The 21,542-nt window shown below is 40.3% G+C and overlaps 1 protein-coding gene across 3 annotated transcripts in view; it reads right to left on the bottom strand.

The window, feature by feature from the left end:
- Window positions 1–21,542, bottom strand: part of PDS5A (PDS5 cohesin associated factor A) — a 137,557-nt gene that overhangs the window by 74,273 nt on the left and 41,742 nt on the right. For all 3 annotated transcript variants that reach the window (XM_062212636.1, XM_062212635.1, XM_062212637.1), the window contains exons 3-8: window positions 15,941–16,144; window positions 12,850–12,936; window positions 12,289–12,386; window positions 6,993–7,119; window positions 4,027–4,107; window positions 1,660–1,800 (exon numbers count right to left, since the gene is read on the bottom strand). In XM_062212636.1, coding sequence (XP_062068620.1) covers window positions 1,660–1,800; window positions 4,027–4,107; window positions 6,993–7,119; window positions 12,289–12,386; window positions 12,850–12,936; window positions 15,941–16,144 — 738 coding nt within the window. The remainder of the gene's footprint in view (window positions 1–1,659; window positions 1,801–4,026; window positions 4,108–6,992; window positions 7,120–12,288; window positions 12,387–12,849; window positions 12,937–15,940; window positions 16,145–21,542) is intronic.

Raw genomic sequence — 21,542 nt, 5'->3', positions numbered from 1 at the left:
ATTGTCTTTAAAGAGATCACAATGCCATAACATTGACTACTGTGTTAATCTCTTTAAAAAGGAATTAAAGATTTCTGAAAAAATCTCAGTCATTTTCCTTTGTAACATGGTTATAAAATCTATCAATGAAGAGTTGGTATAACACAAAGGAATAACTGGAACTATGACAAACTCATAACCCATTTAAGAAGCCGCTATTACACAAATTCTACCACTTTGTTGTCATGTAGGAAATAAGGGCCTAATATTGTCAGATCTTCCGATTTTCTTTAAAAAATGGAAACTTATATACCTACACCTTAAAAGTAAAATCCCTTAGTTTTTTAAGTTAATTCATTAATTGTGGGCAAGTAACAAGTGAAAAACATCATTATGATCTAAAAATAAAATGAATCAAACAAAACCCATTTTGGGGAATAGCCACAGTTTACAATAACTTCCTTCAGTTTACATTAAGTCCACAATCTGGTTCCTAATGTTGTGTCCCCATTCTCCAGTGACAGATTGATCTAAGGGCTAAAGAAATTTGACTTTACATATACAGACTCCAGGACAGATTGGAGGGAATATTTTAATGCCTATACTTTGAAATAACTTATTACAGAAACATCTTCAGACTGTTGTCACAATAAACTCTTTAATGGTAAGAAAATGAAATCTTTTTTTTTTTTGACAGGCAGAGTGGACAGTGAGAGAGAGACAGAGAGAAAGGTCTTCCTTTGCCTTTGGTTCACCCTTCAATGGCCACTGCGGCCGGCGCACCGCGCTGATCTGAAGCCAGGAGCCAGGTGCTTCTCCTGGTCTCCCTTGCGGGTGCAGGGCCCAAGCACTTGGGTCATCCTCCACTGCACTCCCAGGCCATAGCAGAGAGCTGGCCTGGAAGAGGGGCAACCGGGACAGAATCCAATGCCCCAACTGGGACTAGAACCCAGTGTGCCGGCGCCGCAGGCGGAGGATTAGCCTGTTGAGCCATGGCGCCGGCGAAATCTTATTTTCTATAATATTTTTCCCCACAACCATTGTTTCTTAGAAGAAACTCTTGGGGCCAGTGCTGTGGCATAGTGGGTAAAACTGCCACCTGCAATGCCAACATCCCATATGGGTGCTGGATAAAGTCGTAGGTGCTCCACTTCCAATCCAGCTCTGCTATGGCCTGGGAGGACAGTGGAATATGGCCCAAGCGCTTGGGCCCCTGCACTCCCGTGGGAAACTCAGAAGACGTTTCTAGCTCCTGGCTTTGGATCAGCTTAGCTCTGGCTGTTGCAGCCATTTGGGGAATGAACCAGCAGATGGAAGACCTCTCTGTCTCTACCTTTCTCTGTAACTCTGCCTTCCAAATAAACTAAATATAAATAAACAAATCTTAAAAGAAAAATCTTTTGATGTTTTAAAAATATAGTTATCACAATGAATGTCTAAGGTAATACCATTTCTATTAATTGTATCACTGTGTTTATCAGTGGATATTTAACTAGGTATATTGAAATTCTGCAATTCTTTTTGTCCTCAAGAAATATTATTTTATTCAAATGATTAAAAAATTTATAAACAAGTATAATCAATTTAACTCACATTTAAATTTTTTACAGTTATACAAAAACTATCTGATACATATTTTTTCTTGAACGTTTAAAGGGTTTGAAAATCAGTCAATCCTACCTTCAGTTTGAATTCAAGCTGGGGCATGACAGATAACAATAAATGAGGATCTATAGCAAAAAGTTCCTGAATCAGATCAAACACATGTTCTGACAAATCACTTACTGATGATCTTCCCAGCACCAGGACTTGATTGAAAAACTATAGGAGATAGTAAAAACAAAAATAAAATATTTCATATAAAATTTCAAATTTTCCATTAGTGTACGATTTAAAAAAAAATAATCAGGCATTACATACACTATTGAAGGGATGATACAGAGGAAGTGTCTAAATTACTATATAACGAGTCATCTAAGTAACAGAAGAAATAAATCTCCAGATAACACAAAGGTACCCCAAAATACATGGAAAACACATTTTCAACACCAAAGTAAACATTTTAAAATTTCACTTCTCCTTGAACTTTACAAAACATCCTATCAAATAACATTACAGGGAGACAAATAAAGCAGAATTGGGATGTTGAACAGAATACATTCACAGAGTGAACTGAGCCACCTAAACAAGAAAGCCAAATTACCTATGCTGTTGATGTATATTTCAGGGAAGCACTTTGTGTTAGTAAACCTAAAGCACTAAAGGCTCTCAACCTCCAAAATAGCCCAATGTGCAGCTTTTCCAGTTTTGGTATTGGCTACAAGGCACCTCAAAGTCCTACCATATGTAGCACAGCCACAGAAAGAAGAGCTTAAAACTGATGAAGCTGAACCCCTTAATAAAGAAGAGTTTTTAAAAAAAAGCTTCTAACACAGGGATTTACCAATTGGAATATGAGGGATTTTAATCATTTTATCAAAGCTAATGAGAAATGGGGTCATAATGATATTGAAAATATATCAAGAGAAGCAGAAGGACAAACTCTAGAGGTCACTGAATACTCAATTATGGGCTAGGGAAGATGCAATGAACTTCAGGACACAGAGAAAGTCATGGTTTAGAATGAAAGGGAGAGTAAGAATTCAAAGTAGTATAAAATGGCACTTGACACAAAGATTGGACAGTACAAAGCACCTTTCCAACAGAGAATATTATATGGTACTAAATAGTAAAGGAAAAAATTACACTGAAGAAGGGGATTATTTTCTGATTGGTGTGCTCCACAAGCTTGGATCAATTAAAATGTTTATGATGAGTTGCGATGGTGTATTTGAAACTCTCCTCAGTTCTGATCTGACTGGTTCCTTAAGTCTAGTACTGCAATGGAACTCCAGAGGGGGTAATACCTTGACTACTTTTACTTTTACACAAAGCTAAAAGAGAAGAAGGCAAAGAAAAAGAAATAAGGAACAAAGCCTTCAAATGTGTAAAATAGATGGAGCATAAAATGGATGATGTATAAAATTGATGGAGCACCAGAGGGTCAAGGAATGAAAAAGAAACTGAACTATGAATACATATTTGCTTTGCAATCACTAACTTTAAACCAGCAGTGCTTTAATTCACAAGTCTTCATAATATGCACTGTACAATACTCTACTGTTACTCAACGACATCAGGCTCATCAGCTTTCTCAGAATGAAATCTTAGTATGTAGTTTCACTTTTTAAAATACAACAGCTGTGTTGAAAGTTTTTATTAACACTTAAAATAATACATGGAAATTTATTTATTAAGAAAAAAATTAGGTTGTTAATAGTGTTCTAAAGATGACATTTCAAGGGATCTTAATTATTAAAATAAAACAACTTAGCTAATTTGTGTTCTCATCATACCGAAAACTTCCCTTGGACCAGAAAAAATTTTTAGTCTCAAGCTTTGATTTTATTTTAAAATCCATGATTTTACTAGTCAACCTGCCACTCTGCTAATGCTCCTGGGAAAGCAGTGGCCGATCAAATGACTTGGGCTCCGGCTACTCAAGTGGGAGACAAGGATGGTATGAAATTACAAATATTTTACTTTTCCAAAATGATCAATTTTTCAGCAAAAAAAACAGAAAAAAAATTCTATTCAAAAAGCTTTTAAAAAATTATTTTCATTACTAACAGTCATTCAAAAAGAAAAAAAAATATTTCAGAAGAATGACTTAGAAGACATAAAAAAGAAAACAGAGAAAGATCCATGAAGATGGAGAAATACAATAAATGAAATCAGCATATCTGGGAGAAGAGGTGGGAGCTATAGACAAGTTTTCATAAAGTAACTTTCACTACCTTGTACCATTTTAAAACACCTTAAAGCTTATCAAGTTTTGCTACATTTCTCTAACTTTAGTGACACATGGACATTTAAGTTCTTTCATATTTGCAGATAAAACTGTTTACAGTCTAAATAAACTAATACATGAGCTATTCTACTACATTTGTACAATGGATTAAGAATTAATTATACAACTACGGAATAAATATAAACAGAAATACATACATTGGCAATGCATGCCTCAATAGTCTGGACTGTTCTTTTCAAGAGAACTTTTGCAAGGTCGAAGGACTGTTTATTTAAGTTCTGAAAATCAATAAAAACGTGAAGTTAAAATGAATTAATAAATTTGTGAGATAACATTAATAGAATATGGTAGTCTTCAAATCTACTAAAATATTAACAAAAAACAAACAAGAAAGCCAATTCCATTCAAGGTATTACCCAGTATCTTGAACTCAAGCAACCTTAAATACAGTAGTTGCAAAGTGAACTAAATGGAATAACAGAAAAAATGCAAATATACTATTTTATGGAACCAAGGACCCTAAGGATTGTTGGTTGTATCTGTTAACCAGTATGAACTGGCAACATCTCTAATTCACCATGCTCAGCACTTCACTGTTAAATCAATTTGTGTTCTGAGGAAGAATAGACTTGGAAAGCAACTCAAAAGGGTGCTGCCAACTAGGCAAAGAAACACGCTAAATATTTTAGGTTTTATAGGTGATAGTCACTGCTGCAACCACATAACCCTTGTGTAGCAGTATGAAAGCATTCAGACCCAAAATGAAAAAAATAAGCATGGTTGTGCTCCTGTAAAACCTAATGGAACTTCCATTCTCCTGATCTGAAAAGGGTAAATTAAAGACCCTCAGGAGATGCCTGAAACAAAAAATAGTATCAAACCCTACTTATAGAGCTTGAGTATCACTTTACTGAAATTGTTGGAACCAGACGTGAACTAGAATTTCTAATATGGATATTACATCTTAGACATACAGTCTGAAGGTAATTTTATACAGCATCTTTAGTCTGTGTTTTGACTCAGAGTCATCATACAATTAAGTCAGTGGCAGAATTTTCCACCTGGGGAACCATCTTGGATTTCCAGATTTGGGATGCACAACCTGTACTATGTTTTTTCTATTCACAATTACTATAGATCTTAGCAACCTCAGCATCAAATTTTTTTCCTTTCCTGAAATGAAGAGCTTTCACTTTTTCTTAAAGTACTTTAAGGCTTCCCCTTTGGCTTTCCGAATTACCAGCATAACTACTACTGCATTTTTGGATTTACTTATTAAGTAAAATAACAGTTATTTTAACACAAGCACTGCATGCCTCTACAGTTGGTTTGATAGCTGAGATGGCTACTAAACGATTAACTGACAGGCAGCATACACAAGGTGAATATGCTGAACAAAGGGAAAATCCATGAGCGAGACAAAGCAGATTTGAACACTGTATTCAGAACAACGTGCAATTCTAAATTTAGGAATTATTTCAGTAGCTTTCAAATTAATGCCTGTGGAATGTAGTTGACTGTGGGCAACTGCAACTGTAGGCAGTGAAATCACTCATTTAGCTATAACACAAACACCAAATACACCATCTATTCCTCTCAATGTTTTTCTCTGCATGAGATATACTCCTTTTTGTCACATTATCAAAATCTTTATCAATGACAGGTTTGGAACAGGTGTTGTGTAGCAAGTTAAGCCTCCCACTGTGGTGCAGGCATTCCATGTGGGCACCAATTCGAGTCCCAGCTGTTCCACTTCTGGTCCAGATCCCTGTTGCTGGCCCAGGAAAACAGTGGAAGATGGCCCAAGTGCTTGGACCCTGGCATTCCCGTGGGAGGCCTAGAAGAAGAACCCGGCTCCTGGCTTCGGACCGGCCCAGCTCTAGCTGTTGAGGCCATTTAGGGAGTGAACCTGCAGATGGAAGATCTCTAACTCTTCCTCTCAAATAAATAAATAATTCTTTAAAAAAAAGATAGGTACACTTGAATTAATAAAATGCAAATAGCAGGTAAAGCCGCCACTTGCAGTGCAAGCATCCCATATGGGCACCGGTTTAAATCCAGCTACACCACTGCTGATCCAGTGCTTGTGCTCTCCCTCTCTCTCTCTGCCTCTCTAACTCTGCCTATGAATAACAACAACAAAAAAATCTTTAAAATAAAAATTTTTATTTGCTAGAGCCATGAGAAGAATTGAAAATGAGTCACTTCTTCTTATGAATTAAGTGTAATTAGATATATTTATCTAACATCTGAAAATAGGATACTGAACCAATTGAGGAAAAAACCAGTGGGGCAAATATCAACTGCAGAGTGGGTTTGAGGAAAGCCCAGTGGATGAGCTTGTGAGGAGATAAGTCCTTCAGTTTCTTAGGAGAACCTGCTAGAAAGAAACATAAAAAGGAAATAAGGGGGCTGGTGTTGTGGTATAACAGGTTAAGCTACTGCCTGTAACACCAGCATCCCATATGGGTGCTGGTTCAAATCCTGGCTGCACCACTTCCAATCCAGATTCCTGCTGATGCAACTCGGAAAGCAGAGGAAGACTGCCAAGTCCTTGGGCTTCTACATCCAAGTGGGAGAGCCAGATGAAGCTCCTGGCTCCTGGCTTCTGCGTGAACCAGCCCTGGCCATTGTGGCCATTTGGGAAGTGAACTACCAGATGGAAGATCTCTCTCTCTAATTCTGCATTTTAAAACAAAGAAAATAAAGCCTTAAAAAAAGAAAAAATAATAGGTAATGAAGAGGAATGATTAGCTCTAAAACATCCTGTTATCTTAACATTACCCATACATCTCTAGCTTCTATTCAAATGTTTTTCTGACAATACCTATATAAAAGGTATGATAGGTATTCTGAAAAGGAATCCAAACTCTTGTGTTTTAAACCTATGATAAAGAGGAAACTAAACTAGCCAAAAGACAACATCACAATGTTCATAAATCCAAGATTGCTTATGGATGGTAAACAGCACTTAACTGAGGGTAATCTTATACAATGTTAAGCAATGCATCGGAAAATATAGTTACAAAGCTAATGTTTCAATGGGGCTGGACAGTGATAATGTGAACTGCATTTGACTGCAAATGGTCAAAAACAATTATTCATTTTTAGGTGTAGCACTAAATTTAAATATTAACCTTTAATAACTTTACATTATACAAACCTTATGTGCAGGAATGAGGTTAATAAGAATGGAGTCCAATAATTCTTGAGTAACTCCATCACCTTCCATGATGATAGAACTCATCAAATCCAGCATATGCATTTGTACTTTCTTATTGTGGCTATTGCTTAAAAAAAGAAAAAAAATTCAGGTGTAAAAAAATTTAAATTCTCACTTTTAAAACAGTTATCTCAAAATTAAATAGATTTTCAGTTAAAGGAACTGTGCCAATGATGGCAAAATAAATTTTGCCTATTTCATTTCTCCCTCTGTTGACAACTGCCACAACTGAAAGGTATTATTGTAAAGTATTAAAAAAAAAAAAAAGACTACTCTGGTTTCTAATAGGTGAATTCTTCATTATCGACTTTTTTTAAAAGAGAAAGAGAAAAGAAGATATTTAAAATGAATTAAGTCTCTATACTATAAATGAGGATTCCAAGTGTTGAGTTAAACCAATCCCAATAAAAATGTCAGCTTTAAAGAAAGGACACTTGCTTATATATGTCTCAGACTTAAAAGGTGATGGGGCAGGTGCTGTGCTGCAGGTAAAGCCACTACCTGCAGTGAGGGCATCCCATATGGGTGCCAGTTTGAGACGCAGCTGCTCCACTTCTGATCCGGCTCTCTGCTGTGGCCTGAGAAAGCAGTGGACGGCCCAAGTCCTTGGGCCCCTGCACTTGTGTGGGAGACCTGGAGGAAGTTCCTGGCTCCTGGCTTTGGATCGGCACAGCACTGGCCATTGCGGCCAATTGGGGAGTGAACCAGTGGATGGAAGCTATCTCTCTCTCTGCCTCTCCTTCTTTCTGTGTAACTCTTTCAAGTAAATAAATAAATCTTTAAAAAAACAAACAAACAAAAAAAGATTAAAAGGTGATATAATGGGGTCAATGTTGCTGTTTAGTGGGTTAGCCTGTGATGCTGGGATCCCATATGGGTGTCAGTTTATGTCCCAGCTGCTCCACTTCTGATCCAGCTACCTGCTCAAGGTGCCTGGGAAGGCAGTGGAGGATAGCCCAGGTGCTTTGGCTTCTAACACCCACATGGGAGATCCAGATGAAGTTCCTGGCTTCAGCCTAGCTCAGCCCTGGCCTTTGAGGCCATTTGGAGAGTGAGAAGCAGATGGATGATCGATCAATCTCTCTCTTCCTCTGTCTGGAACTCTTTCTTTTAAATAAACAAACAAATCCTTATCAAAAAGTGTTATAATTTTAAGGAAACAAAATTGTGCGGCCAGCTCTGTGGCGTCGTGGGTAAAGCGACCACCTGCAGTGCCAGCATCCCATTTGGGCACTGGTTCATGTCCCAGCTGCTCTACTTATGATCCAGCTCTTTGCCATGGCCTGGAAAAGCAGGGAAAGGTGGCCCAAGTCCATGGACTCCTGCACCCATGTGGGAGACCTGGAAGAAGCTCCCGGCTTCAGATCAGCACAGCTCCGGCTGTTGCAGCCAACTGGGGAGAGAACCAGTGGATGGAAGACCTCTCTCTCTCGCTGCCTCTCCTTCTTTCTGTGTAATTCTGCCTTTCAAATAAATAAATAAATCTTTTAAAAAAATTGTAAGATGGTGAAGACAAATTTTTCAAGTCTTCTTTCCTATTACATTTCAGTAATTCTTCAAATAAGATAAAAACATACCTAAATGCCCAAATTAAGTCTAGACCAACAAAAGTAACTCTTGCCACTAGAGGTTTTAATTTACCAATACTGCAAATCAAAAGTTTGATCTAAAATGCTTATCAGAGCTTGTAACAGAAGATTCCAAAAATGTTATCCCGGTTTCTCTCAAACAATTTCAAATAGACAAGAAAAAAAAACTTAAATCAACAAAGTATAAAAACTAAGGCCTTGGCTACTTCCTTAATTGGTGAAGAGTCAATTTTAGGCCTCCTTGATGAATATACTAAAAGCTCATATAAATTCACTAAAAATAGTTACAAACCTCTATTGGCTGTAGAATATATAGATTTTGCTCCTCCTAACTATAAAGACATGTGTTTATTTTTGTATTTATCAGAATATGTGTATAAGGACATAAAAAAGAATATGGAACAATTATATAGTTATATTATAAATACATGAGGAAGTTTAAATCAATACAAAGTAAATTTTAGTGTATCTCACCTACAGCTTTTAAAAAATTAACAGGTAGGCATTGTGCTTAGACACCAGTACCCTAAACAGGACACTTGTACCCCAAACAGGAGTACATGAGTTCTATGCCCAGCTCTACACTTGATTCCAACTTCCTTCTCATGCAGAGCCTGGGAGGCAGCAGGTGTTAAAAGTAACTGGGTGCTGGTGCGGCGGCTCACTAGGCTATTCCTCCACCTGCGATGCCGGCACCCCGGGTTCTAGTCCTGGATGGGGTGCTGGATTCTGTCCCAGTTGCTCCTCTTCCAGTACAGCTCTCTGCTGTGGCCAGGAAGGCAGTGCAGGATGGTCCAAATATTTGGGCCCTGAACCAGTATGGGAGACCAGGAGAAAGCACCTGGCTCCTGGCTTCGGATTGGCACAGCGCACCGGCCATAGCGGCCATTTGGGGGTGAACCAATGGAAGGAAGACCTTTCTCTCTGTCTCTCTCTCTAACTCTATCTGTCCAAAAAAAAAAAAAAAAAGTGACTGGGTTACTGCCACCTATATGAGACACTCGGATTGAGTTCCTGGCAGTTTAGGTTCTAGCCTGCGGCAACTGTGGGTGTTTGAAGAGTGAACCAGTGGATAGGAGCTTTCTTTCTCAGTCTCTTTGCCTCTCAAATAACCAAATGAAAACAAAAGACAAAACAAAAAAACTCACAAAACTTGAAATAATGAATAATAAACTTGTTTGGCCACTGTGGTAAAACCAAGAAAAACTTCAAAAGTTGATGGGGAAACCACACCATCAGTTTTCACCAACTTCCAGAAAAACATACCTCTTGTAAGCCCTCTCTCAAGCATATTTTTATTGCTTTTTCTTTTTTAAAGATTTATTTATTTATTTTAAAGTCAGAGTTACAGAGACAGAGTTTTGCCAGGCCACGAGCAGGGAGCTGGATTAGAAGCAGAGCAGCTGGGACAGGAACCACTGAACATATGGAATGCTGGTCACAGGTGGTGGCTTTATCTGCTATGACACAATGCCAGACCCTTGTTTATGTTTACAAAAGGCCAACATTATAAAGGATCAATTGTATGGTTCTATATGTGGAGGGAATGCATGGGGGTTGCTGAGTGGGCAAGAAAGAACAGATATTTAGCTTGATACCAAAACAAACAAACAAACAAAAAACAAAAGAAAAAAAAAAAAGAATATTTGTCTCTCAGATCCAATAGATACTTGAGGGTAATGAAGAAGTGAGGGGCAGGGCTGGTATCCCTTAAGGGCGCTGGTTGGAGTCCTGGCTGTTCCACTTCCCATCCAGCTCTCTGCTGTGGCCTGGGAAAGCAGTAGGAAATGGCCCAAGTCCTTGGTCCCCTACACCCACGTGGGAGACCTGGAAGAAGCACCTGTCTCTTGGCTTGGAATCAGTACAGCTCTGGCTGATGCGGGCATTTGGGGAGTAAATCTGTGGATGGAAGACTTCTTTCTCTGCCCCTGACTCTCTGTCTTTCAATTAAATTTTTTTTTTTTTTTTAAGATTTATTTATTTATTTGAAGGAGTTATACAGAGAGAAGAGGGGAGGCAGAGAGAGGTCTTCCATCCACTGGATCACTCCCCAATTGGCCTCAACGGCCAGAGCTATGCCAATCCAAAGCCAGGAGCCAGGAGCTTCCTCTAGGTCTCCCTAACAGGTACAGGGGCCCAAGAACTTGGGTCATCTACTGCTTTCCCAAGTCAGAGCAGAAAGCTGGCCCCTAAATAAATCTTAAAAAAAAAAAAAAAAAAAGTGAGGGAAACAAAGCAAAAGATAATGTGGAAATTTCTATAGATCCCATCAATCTAAATCAGTCAGTTTAAAACTTCTAGTCAAGATATGGTAAGAAGGAAAGAATTGGCCGGCGCTGTGGCTCAACAGGCTAATCCTCCGCCTTGCGGAGCCGGCACACCAGGTTCTAGTCCTGGTTGGGGCACCGGATTCTATCCCGGTTGCCCCTCTTCCAGGCCAGCTCTCTGCTATGGCCTGGGAAGGCAGTGGAGGATGGCCCAAGTCCTTGGGCCCTGCACCCGCATGGGAGACCAGGAGAAGCACCTGGCTCCGGCCGCAGCGGCCATTGGAGAGTGAACCAACGGCAAAGGAAGACCTTTGTCTCTCTCTCTCACTATCCATTCTGCCTGCAAAAAAAAAAAAAAAAAAAAAACCAACAACAACAAAAAGAAAAGAATTTACTCCACTATCTGAAACAACAAAAAAACTGATGAAATACACACTAGTTTACAGATTACAGATATTGACTATTATGTGCATATTGCTGAGGAGGGGAAAACAAAGTATATGTTTCCAAAAAATCTAATACTTTAGAGCACATCTCATGATGACACTTTGTTTACCATACCAAAAAAAAACAACCAAATTTAGGCTCTCTTGTCCAGCAATTTGTCCTTGGCAAATCAGTAAACTTCATCTATCTGCATTAATTGCCCTATTTCCATAAATAGATGACTTAGACAATGTTAAAGATTTCTTTCTCATTTCAACAATGAGAAGATATCAGAGTCAATGTGCTTAGAGGAACACCAAGGGGATATATGATATTCATAATTTAGTTCTTCAGTGTTTAAGGCCTCTTATCATTTGTTCTATAACTTTATGCAGTTGCCTTTATTGGATAATAAGTTTCTTAAAAACAAGACCCTACTTTATATTTATTTATTGTCCATAGCTCCCAGAACACATTAGGGCACAAAAGTGTCAATCAATAAACTGACCCATATTTTAAAATGGCAGTGTAAGGGCAAAGGTAGTTTTCTTGCAACCTAATTTTATTTTCCTCTTCATATTTTCTTTTATTATTTTTTAAAATTTATTTGACAGATAGAGTTAGACAGTGAGAGAGAGAGGGATAGATAGAGAGAAAGGTCTTCCTTCCATTGGTTCACCCCCCCCAAAATGGCCTGAACAGCCGGTGCTGCGCCAATCTGAAGCCAGGAGCCAGGCGCTTCCTCCTGGTCTCCCATGAGGGTGCAGGGGCCCAAGCAGTTGGGCCTTCCTCCACTGCCTTCCTGGGCCACAGCAGAGAGCTGGACTGGAAGAGGAGCAGTCGGGACTAAGGAAAACAATTTCTTACAACTCTAAAACATTGTACTGTACACAAAGTATAGGACACTACAACAAACACAGCAAGAAAAACAGAAATGCTTCAGAATTAACTTACTTGATTACTGAGAAGAGAGTCCTAAAAAGTTGAATAAAAATTTCATTGCAATCTTCCAATTCAAAGCAGATGTTATATGATTTAACCCAAGCTAAATTCTTAAAAAAAAAAAAAAAATTACAGTTACACAAAAGCAAGCTCATTAGTAAAATTTATAGAATTATAGTAAAAGCCTATGAAAACCTAACATGCAAAATTACATGAGTGTTAAAGTTCTCTGACCTTTAAGAGGGCATCAACTTTCTCAAATTGAAAAACACTTATATTTAGTGGTCGGTAGACATACATTAAATTATAAGAAGCAGTGAAAATATATATTTAGATTAGAAAATAGAAAAAAGAAATAAAATTTATAATTTAAATGATCTATAGAATACATCTTTAGAGGATATAAGGAACAATAAAAAGATTATATTGTCCTTAGGAAATGTCAAAGATTTTGTAAGTTGGCTTTGTATAAAACAAAGAAAGTTTTACTCTACAAAGTTACTACATAGAATTTGCAACAATGAAATAATGTGATATTTAGTAAATGAAGTGTTTTGTTATTTTTTTTTTTACCTCTAATAAATAAAAGTATCTATTAAACTGTGGACTCTTTGTATCCTCCAAACCTTTTAACTGTCTGGTGATAAACAAAAATATGTCCTGTTAAAAAAAAATAAAAAGTATTAATTTAGACACAAATACTTCTTATTCTTTCATAACATACTAACAGCTCATAAACATATTATGAACTAACTGGCTCTTGGCTTCAATCTGGCACAACCCTGGCTGTTATGGGCATCTGGGGAATGAACTAGATTTCTCTGTCTCTCTTATTCTTCCTTTCAAATAAATAAATCTTTTAGAAATTTGTTAATTCTGTAAATATTTAAACATTCTCATTCAAAAGGGACATCAGGTTTCGTATCTAATATATTACCTTTGCTTCTGCTGCAGTGCTTCTACGTCACTATCTTCACCCTGCATCATGGCAAACAACTATCTTCATTTTAAGGAGCTGAATACGAGTCTTTCAATTATATTTTCTACATGTAAATACTAAGTTTTAGCACTTAGTTATGAATTTTATGTGGGACTATAAAGTTGTATAAAACAGGAGACAGACTGGTCCACGGGACACACTTTTAAAAATGACAGTACTCTGTTTCTGAAGTTTTATTTAGTTGCTTCATTTGAAAATAGTATCAGTAGGGTACAAAATAATTTCTGGACTCCTATACTATACTCTCCCTATTTGGACTGAATAAATTCCAAGGCTTCCAGTGGATTCCTGAAACTACAGACAGTACTGATTCCTATATTTACATTTTCTTCTAAATATATCTAAGATAAAATTTAAAAATTAGGCATAGCAAGAGATTAACAACAAATAATAGGATGATAATAATAATAATAATAATATGCTGTAATAAAAGTTTGCATTGGGGCCGACACTGTGGCACAGCAGGTTAAAGCCCTGGCCTGAAGCACCAGTATCCTGTTCTAGTACCAGCTACTCCTCTTCCAATCCAGCTCTCTGATACTGCCTGGGAAAGCAGTGGAACATGGCCCAAGTCCTTGGGCCCCTGCACCCACGTAGGAGACCCGGAAGAAACTCCTGGCTCCTACCCTCGGAACGGTGCAGCTCTGGCCATTGCGGCCATCTGGGGAATGAACCAGCTAATGGAAGACACCTCCCTGCACCCTTTCTCTCTTTCTCTCTTTCTGCCACTCTGTAACTCATCTTTTAAATAAATTAAATAAATCATTAAAAAAAAAAAAAGTTTGCACTATTTGCAGTCACTGTTAAGTAAAATAAGAATTACTTAAATACAAGCACTGAAATATCTCACAGTTAACCTGATAACTAAGATAACTACTAAGTGACTAAAGGATGGGTGGTACAATTTACAACTTATGAACTGTTTTTCTATCTAGAAACTCATATTTAATATTCTCAGACTGCAGGTATCTGTAACTACAGAACACAAAATTGTTGATGGGGTGACAGCCAACTGTGGTCATAAAAAACTAGTCCAGGCAACATTGTGGCATAGCAGATAATGACACCTACTGTGACGCCAGCATCCCATATGAGCATCAGGTCATATCCCAGTTGCTCCACTTAGGATGCAGCTCCCTGCTAATGGCCTGGGAAAAGTGGCAGAAGACAGCTCAAGTACTTGCACCATGCCATCCACACAGGAGACATAGATGAAGCTCCTGGCTTTGGTCTCATCCAGCCATGGCTATTGTGGGCATCTGGGGACTGAATATCTCTGTCCCTTTCTCTCCATAACTTTGACTTTCAAACAAATAAATGAATCTTTAAAAAGGGGCCAGCATAGTGGTGTAGTGGGTTAAGCTGCCACCTGCAATGCTTGCATCTCATATGGATGCTGGTTTGTGTCCCAGCTGCTCCATTTCTGATCCAGTTCGCTGCTTATGTGGCTGGGAAAGCAGCCAAGTGGCCATGTCCTTGGACCCATGAACCCACATGGGAGACCCAGAAGAAGCTCCTGACTCCTGGCTTTGGTATAACCCAGTCCTGGTTGAGGCCATTTGGGGAGTAAACTAGTAGATGAACAACCTCTCTCTCTGTCTTTCCCTCTCTCTGTAACTCAGCCTTTCAAATAAAGAAAGAAATGTGAGGCAGCAGTGATGGCGCAAGTAATTGGGTCCCTGTCACCCACATGGGAAACCTGAATTGAATTCCCAGCTCCCAGCTTCATTCTGAGCCCTGTTCCAGCCATGGCAGCGATCAGAGGAGTGAATCAACAGATGGGAGCTCTCTCTCCATGTGTCTCTCTGCCCCTCAAATAAACTGAAGTTAAAAACAAAAACAAACAAACAAACAAAAAAGCAATTGGAAGGATTAAAATTTGTGAAGAATAAAACTATTCAAAATATAAAATCACCTCAAGAGATAAATAAGTGTTCCTCATTGGGGCTGGTGCTGTGGTGCAGCGGGTTAATGCCCTGGCCTGAAGCACTGGCAGCCCATATGGGTGCCGGTTCAAGGCCCGGCTGCTCCACTTCCAATCCAGCTCTCTGCTGTGGCCTGGGATAGCAGTAGAAGATGACCCAAGCCCTTGCGCCCCTGGCACCCATGTGGGAGACCCGGAAGAAGCTCCTGGCTCCTGATTTCAGATTGGCGCAGCTCTGGCCTTTGCAGCCAATTGGCAGTGAACTATCAGATGGAAGACCTCTCTGTCTCTCCTCTCTCTGTATAACTCTTTCAAATAAATAAAAATAAATCTTTGGGGAAAAAAAAAAAAAGAGTTCCTCATTTTTTTAAAAAAGGCAAAATCTCCAAGATAACCATCCAGTCTTGCAAGTTGAATAACTTGTAGGGGGAAACAGTCATTTGATATATAAATCCTGGTATATTCCTGCTTTAAAAATTATCTTGCATCTACTATGTATCCCTTTGTGACAGATTAGCCTGAAGATAAAAGAGGAGTAAGCATTTAGTTTAGACTTGGGTTTGATACACACCTTTTAGTTCCTCATAAAAAATACCAGTCATTTTTACTAATACTCAATAAATATTAAGCAGATAATTGGCTTTGCAATTTATGATGTTAAAATGGTAAGAATAATAAAAAATCTGTGTTTCTTAATCTACAAAATCTAAGTAAAAGTATTTTATAAAGATTATATTTACCTTAAGTTTATCGTGGGAAGTATATGGGGCTTCTGGGGCATAGATTCGAAAGATGTCAGCCAAACAACATGCTACAAGGAGACGCACATCTTTATTGGGGTTCCTGAGGAAAAATTCAGATGCAAGATGCAAGGCTAGTGGGAGATACTGCTGTTTTTCGTCTTCTGAGTCCTGATCCATATCCATAAAAGTTTTTACTACCATCTGTAAAGATGCATAAAAGAACAATATAACCAACTCCCAATACTTAGAAATCAGAGAATTTATATATCATTTCGATTATAACACAAACCAGCAAACAGTTACTATCAAAGGTTCCTAATCAAATTTCTATAATGAAAAAACCATAAACATGAAATGTCTAGTCTGAGTCAAACCTATAAGTATCAACTTTTGAATTTCTCATGATGCATCATCTGTATTAGCATCACAATTACTCTTCTATCCAGCTCAGCAAACAGTTCGTGGCCCCATGTACACAACCAAACTCATTTGATACTTGACATCATCATCACTTATGCTTCTCTTCCATTTTTATAGTCAAAGCTGCCTTGTTTAGGTTCCTTAAAATTGCTATTTCAATTCACAATTTAATGGGTTTTGCACTTCACAATAGAGAGAAAGCCAAGCTTAAATATTTTTCTTGTACTTATTTCTGATTAATAGGGGCTGGTGTTGTGATACAGCAGGTTAAGCTGTCACCAGCAATGCTAACATTACACATGGGCCCTGGTTCTAGTCCCAGCTATTCCACTTCTTTTTTTTTTTTTTTTTTTTTTTTTTAGATTTTATTTATTTATTTGACAGGTAGAGTTGCAGACAGTGAGAGAGAGAAAGACAGAGAGAAAGGTCTTCCTTCCGTTGGTTCACTCTCCAAATGGCCGGAGCTGCACCGATCTGAAGCCAGGAGCCAGGTGCTTCTTCCTGGTCTCCCATGCGGGTACAGGGGCCCAAGCACTTGGGCCATCTCCCACTGCTTGCTTTCCCAGGCCATTGCAGAGAGCTGGATTGGAAGAGAAGCTGGGGCTAGAACCCAGTACCCATATGGGATGCCAGCGCCACAGGCGGAGGACTAACCTGGTGCGCCAAGGGGCCAGCCCCGCTATTCCACTTCTAATCCAGCTCTCTGTTAACATCTCCAGGAAGGCACAGAGATGGTTCAAGTACTTGAGCCCCTGCTACCCATGTGGGAAACCTGCATGGAGCTCCTGGCTCCTGGCCTCAGTCTGGTCCAGCCCGGGCTGTTGAGGCCATTTGGCGAATGAAACAGTGGATGAAAAAATCTCTCTCTTTCTGCCTCTCCCTAACTCTGCCCTTCAAATAAATAATTTTTAAAGTTTTAATTATAAATAATTTCTGTTGTTATTTATGGTTACAAAATAACAAATATACATTGTCTCCCATGTGGTTTGCAGAGACCCAAGTAGTTGGACCATCTTTTACTGCTTCGCAAGGCAAGAAGCTGGATTAGAAGCAAAGCAGTGGGGACTAAAACCAGTGCTGATATGGATGCTAGTGCCACAATCTGTAGCTTAACCCAGTGCACCACAATATAGACCCTATAATTCTTTATTCACATATCTATCACAATAATACCATCATACTTTAAACATTTTTTTCTAATCATAATAATTTTTTTTTTTAACAGGCAGAGTGGACAGTGAGAGAGAGACAGAGAGAAAGGTCTTCCTTTGCCGTTGGTTCACCCTCCAATGGCCGCCGCGGTAGCACGCTGCGGCCGGCGCACCGCGCTGATCTTATGGCAGGAGACAGGGGCTTCTCCTGGTCTCCCATGGGGTGCAGGGCCCAAGCACTTGGGCCATCCTCCACTGCACTCCCTGGCCACAGCAGAGAGCTGGCCTGGAAGAGGGGCAACCGGGACAGGATCGGTGCCCCGACCAGGACTAGAACCCGGTGTGCCGGCACCGCAAGGCGGAGGACTAGCCTAGTGAGCCGCGGCGCCGGCCTAATCATAATAATTTAACCTGCCACATTGGAAAATACTGAAGCTGCACTATGTGCCATGAATCAAGTATTGAAATTTATCATGTATTTTTTCCACATTAAAATGATTATATTTTCTCCCTAGTTTGTTGATATAGTAAAATCCATTGATTTTTTTCAAAAGTTTAAGTAAGAGCAACAGAAAAAGACAGACTCAAGACACAGAAAGCATTGTCCATCCACTAGTTCACTTTTTTTTTTTTTTTTTTTTGGACAGGCAGAGTGGACAGTGAGAGAGACAGAGAGAAAGGTCTTCCTTTGCCATTGGTTCACCCTCCAATGGCCGCCGCGGCCGGTGCGCTGCAGCAGGCACACTGCGCTGATCCGAAGGCAGGAGCCAGGTGCTTCTCCTGGTCTCCCATGGGGTGCAGGGCCCAAGCACTTGGGCCATCCTCCACTGCACTCCCTGGCCACAGCAGAGAGCTGGCCTGGAAGAGGGGCAACTGGGACAGAATCCGGTGCCCCGACCGAGACTAGAACCCGGTGTGCCGGTGCCGCAAGGTGGAGGATTAGCCTAGTGAGCCATGGCGCCAGCCCCACTAGTTCACTTTTAAAATGTCTCCAACAGCCAGGGTATGGGCAGGCCAAAGCCAAATGTCAAGAACTCTACCATGGATGGCTGAGATGTAAACACCTCAGCATCATTTGCTGCCTTCCAAGAGCATCAGCAAGAAGCTGGATTGGAAGGCACAGAGGAACTAATCTCAGGTACTCCAGATACGAAATGTAGGCATCCCAAGCAGTAACTTAACCTAAATCCCCAATAACTAATTTTCTAATCTTAATCTAAGTTTATAGTCATAAAGTACAATTTTACTCCAAGTTTACATTCCTAAAATAAAGCTTAGTCAAATTACTTTTATACATCACACTGCATTTACTTGCTAAAATGTATTTCCAATTTTTGTAACTATTTACACAATCACATGCCATTGAACTGTTAAAATATAAAATTTTGTTATGTTAAAATAATAAATTTTACATAATGTAGATTTTACCACAGTTTTCAAAACCAGTACTAACAACTTCTAAAACTACAATATCAGCTCCATTTTATTAAGGTGCCACACAGTGGAACAAAAAAAGTTACACCAAAACAAGTATTAAAAAAATATTCTTAAAGAATAATAGGATAGGGGCCGGCACCGTGGCTCACGTGGTTAATCCTCCACCTGGGGCACCGGCATCCCATATGGGCGCCGGGTCCTAGTCTCGGTTGCTCCTCTTCCAGTCCAGCTCTCTGCTGTGGCCTGGGAAGGCAGCAGATGATGGCCTAAGTGCTTGGGCCCCTGCACCCTCATGGGAGACCAGGAGGAAGCCTCTGGCTCCTGGCTTCAGATCAACGTAGCGCTGGCCGTAGCGGCCCTTTGGGGGGTGAAACAACAGAGGGAAGACCTTTCTCTTTGTCTATCTGTCAAAAAAAAAAAAAAAAAAGGACGGTGCCATGGCTCACTTGGCTAATCCTTTGCCTGCGGTGCCTGCACCCCGGGTTCTAGTCCCGGTTGGGGTGCCAGGTACTAGTCCCAGTTGCTCCTCTTCCAGTCCAGCTCTCTGCTGTGGCCTGGGAGGTCAGCAGAGGATGGCCCAAGAGCTTGGGTCCCTGCACCCACATGGGAGACCGGGAAGAAGCACCCAGCTCCTGGCTTCAGATCGGTGCAGCGCTGGCTGTGGCAGCCATTAGGGGAGTGAACCAATAGAGGGAAGACCTTTCTCTCTGTGTCTCTCTCACTGTCTATAACTGATTTGTGGAATTTAGCTAAATTAAGTTTTAAAACTTTCAAAAAATTTAGCTAAATTAAGTTTTAAAACTTTCAAAAACATAATATATTATTTTGTCTTGCTTTGAATTTATTTGAAAGAGTTACAGAGAAGGAGAGGCAGAGACAGAAGCAGAGTCAGAGAGAATGTGAGAGACACATCTGCTGGTTCATTCCCCAAATGGCCACCATGGCCAGGGCTAGCCAGAACTGGTCAAACTGAAGGCACGAGCCAGGAAGCTCATCTGGGGCCTCCCACAGGGGTGTAGGGGCCCAAGAACTTGGGCTATCTTCCACTGCTTTCTCAAGCGCATTATCAGGGAGCTGGATCAAAAGTGAAGCAGCCTGGGACTCAAACTGGGGCCTATGTGGGATGCTGGCACTATAGGAGGCAGCTTTACCTGCAATGCCACAGTGCTGGCCCCAGTATAATGCATTATTATCATAAAATATACAGAAATTCTGCATAAATGACACAGGTGAGGATCGCTGTCAGGAGCCTCAATAACAAATACTTAGAATGCCACCTTGGGCCAGCGCTGTGGCTCACGAGGCTAATCCTCTGCCTGCGGTGCCGGCACCCTGGGTTCTAGTCCCGACTGGGGCGCCAGATTCTGTTCCGGTTGCTCCTCCTCCAGTCCAGCTCTCTGCTGTGGCCCGGGAAGGCAGTGGAGGATGGCCCAGGTCCTTGGGCCGTGCACCTGCATGGGAGACCAGGAAGAAGCACCTGGCTCCTGGCTTCGGATCAGCGCAGCGCGCCGGCCACAACGCACCAGCGGTAGCGGCCATTTGGGGGGGGTGAACCAACAGAAAAAGGAAGACCTTTCTCTCTCTGTCCCTCTCTCACTGTCTAACTTTAAGAATGGCATCTTACAGAATGCAGTATGATGTTTTTATTCCAACTAGATTTGTGCTCACACGAGACTGAGGAGAGAATGAGGGAGAAAGAAAAAGAAGCAAATGTGGGAAAAGTTATCTGTAGAACACAGAACTTATACTATTTCTACAAGTTTTCTAAAATTATATGAAAATAAAAACTGACAGGGCCAGCGCTGTGGTGCAGTGGGTAAAGCCGCAGCCTACAGTGCTGACATCCCATATCGCTGCCAGTTTGAGTCCCCGCTGCTCCATTTCCGATCCTGCTTTCTGCTATGGCCTGGGAAAGCAGTAGATGACCCAAGTCCTTGGGCCCCTGTACCTATGTGTGAAACCCAGAAAAACTCCTACCTCCTGGCTTTGGATCGGCACAGCTCCGGCTGTTGTGACCAATTGGGGAGTGAACCAAGGATGGAAGACCTCTCTCTCTCTCTCTCTGCCTCTCCTCTGTGTAACTCTTTAAAATAAATAAATAAAGCTTAAAGAAAAAAACCTAACAGACAGGTGTTTTTGGCACAGTGGGACACTGAGTGCCTGGGCTTAGTTCTAGCTTCACTTCCAATCCCGGCTTCCTGCTAATGAACTCCAGGGAAGCAGCAAGTGATGGATGACTCCAGCCATCTGGATTCCTGCCACCCACGTGGGAGACTTGGATTGACATCCTGAATCCTGGTTTCTGCCTGGCCTCACCATGGTTATTGTAGGCACTGGATGAGTGAACCAGTGGCTGGAAGATCTCTATGTTGCTCTATCAGCCTTTCAATTAATAAAAAATTTAAAATCTAAACAAAATATATTTCCGACATGGCCCAGGATAAGTAAACTTATATTATATGAATAGTTGAAAAACAAAATTCACAAACAAAATGTCTTTTTAAAAAGTGTAAGTAATGTTGCATAATAATGTAAGAGATATGTATCATTCTTTTTCTAATTTTAACATTTTTAATCATCATGACATTAGC

The sequence above is a fragment of the Lepus europaeus genome, chromosome 16, assembly GCF_033115175.1.
Source record: "Lepus europaeus isolate LE1 chromosome 16, mLepTim1.pri, whole genome shotgun sequence".
Taxonomy (NCBI): Eukaryota; Metazoa; Chordata; class Mammalia; order Lagomorpha; family Leporidae; genus Lepus; species Lepus europaeus.
This window is presented reverse-complemented; position numbering and strand designations above follow the sequence as displayed.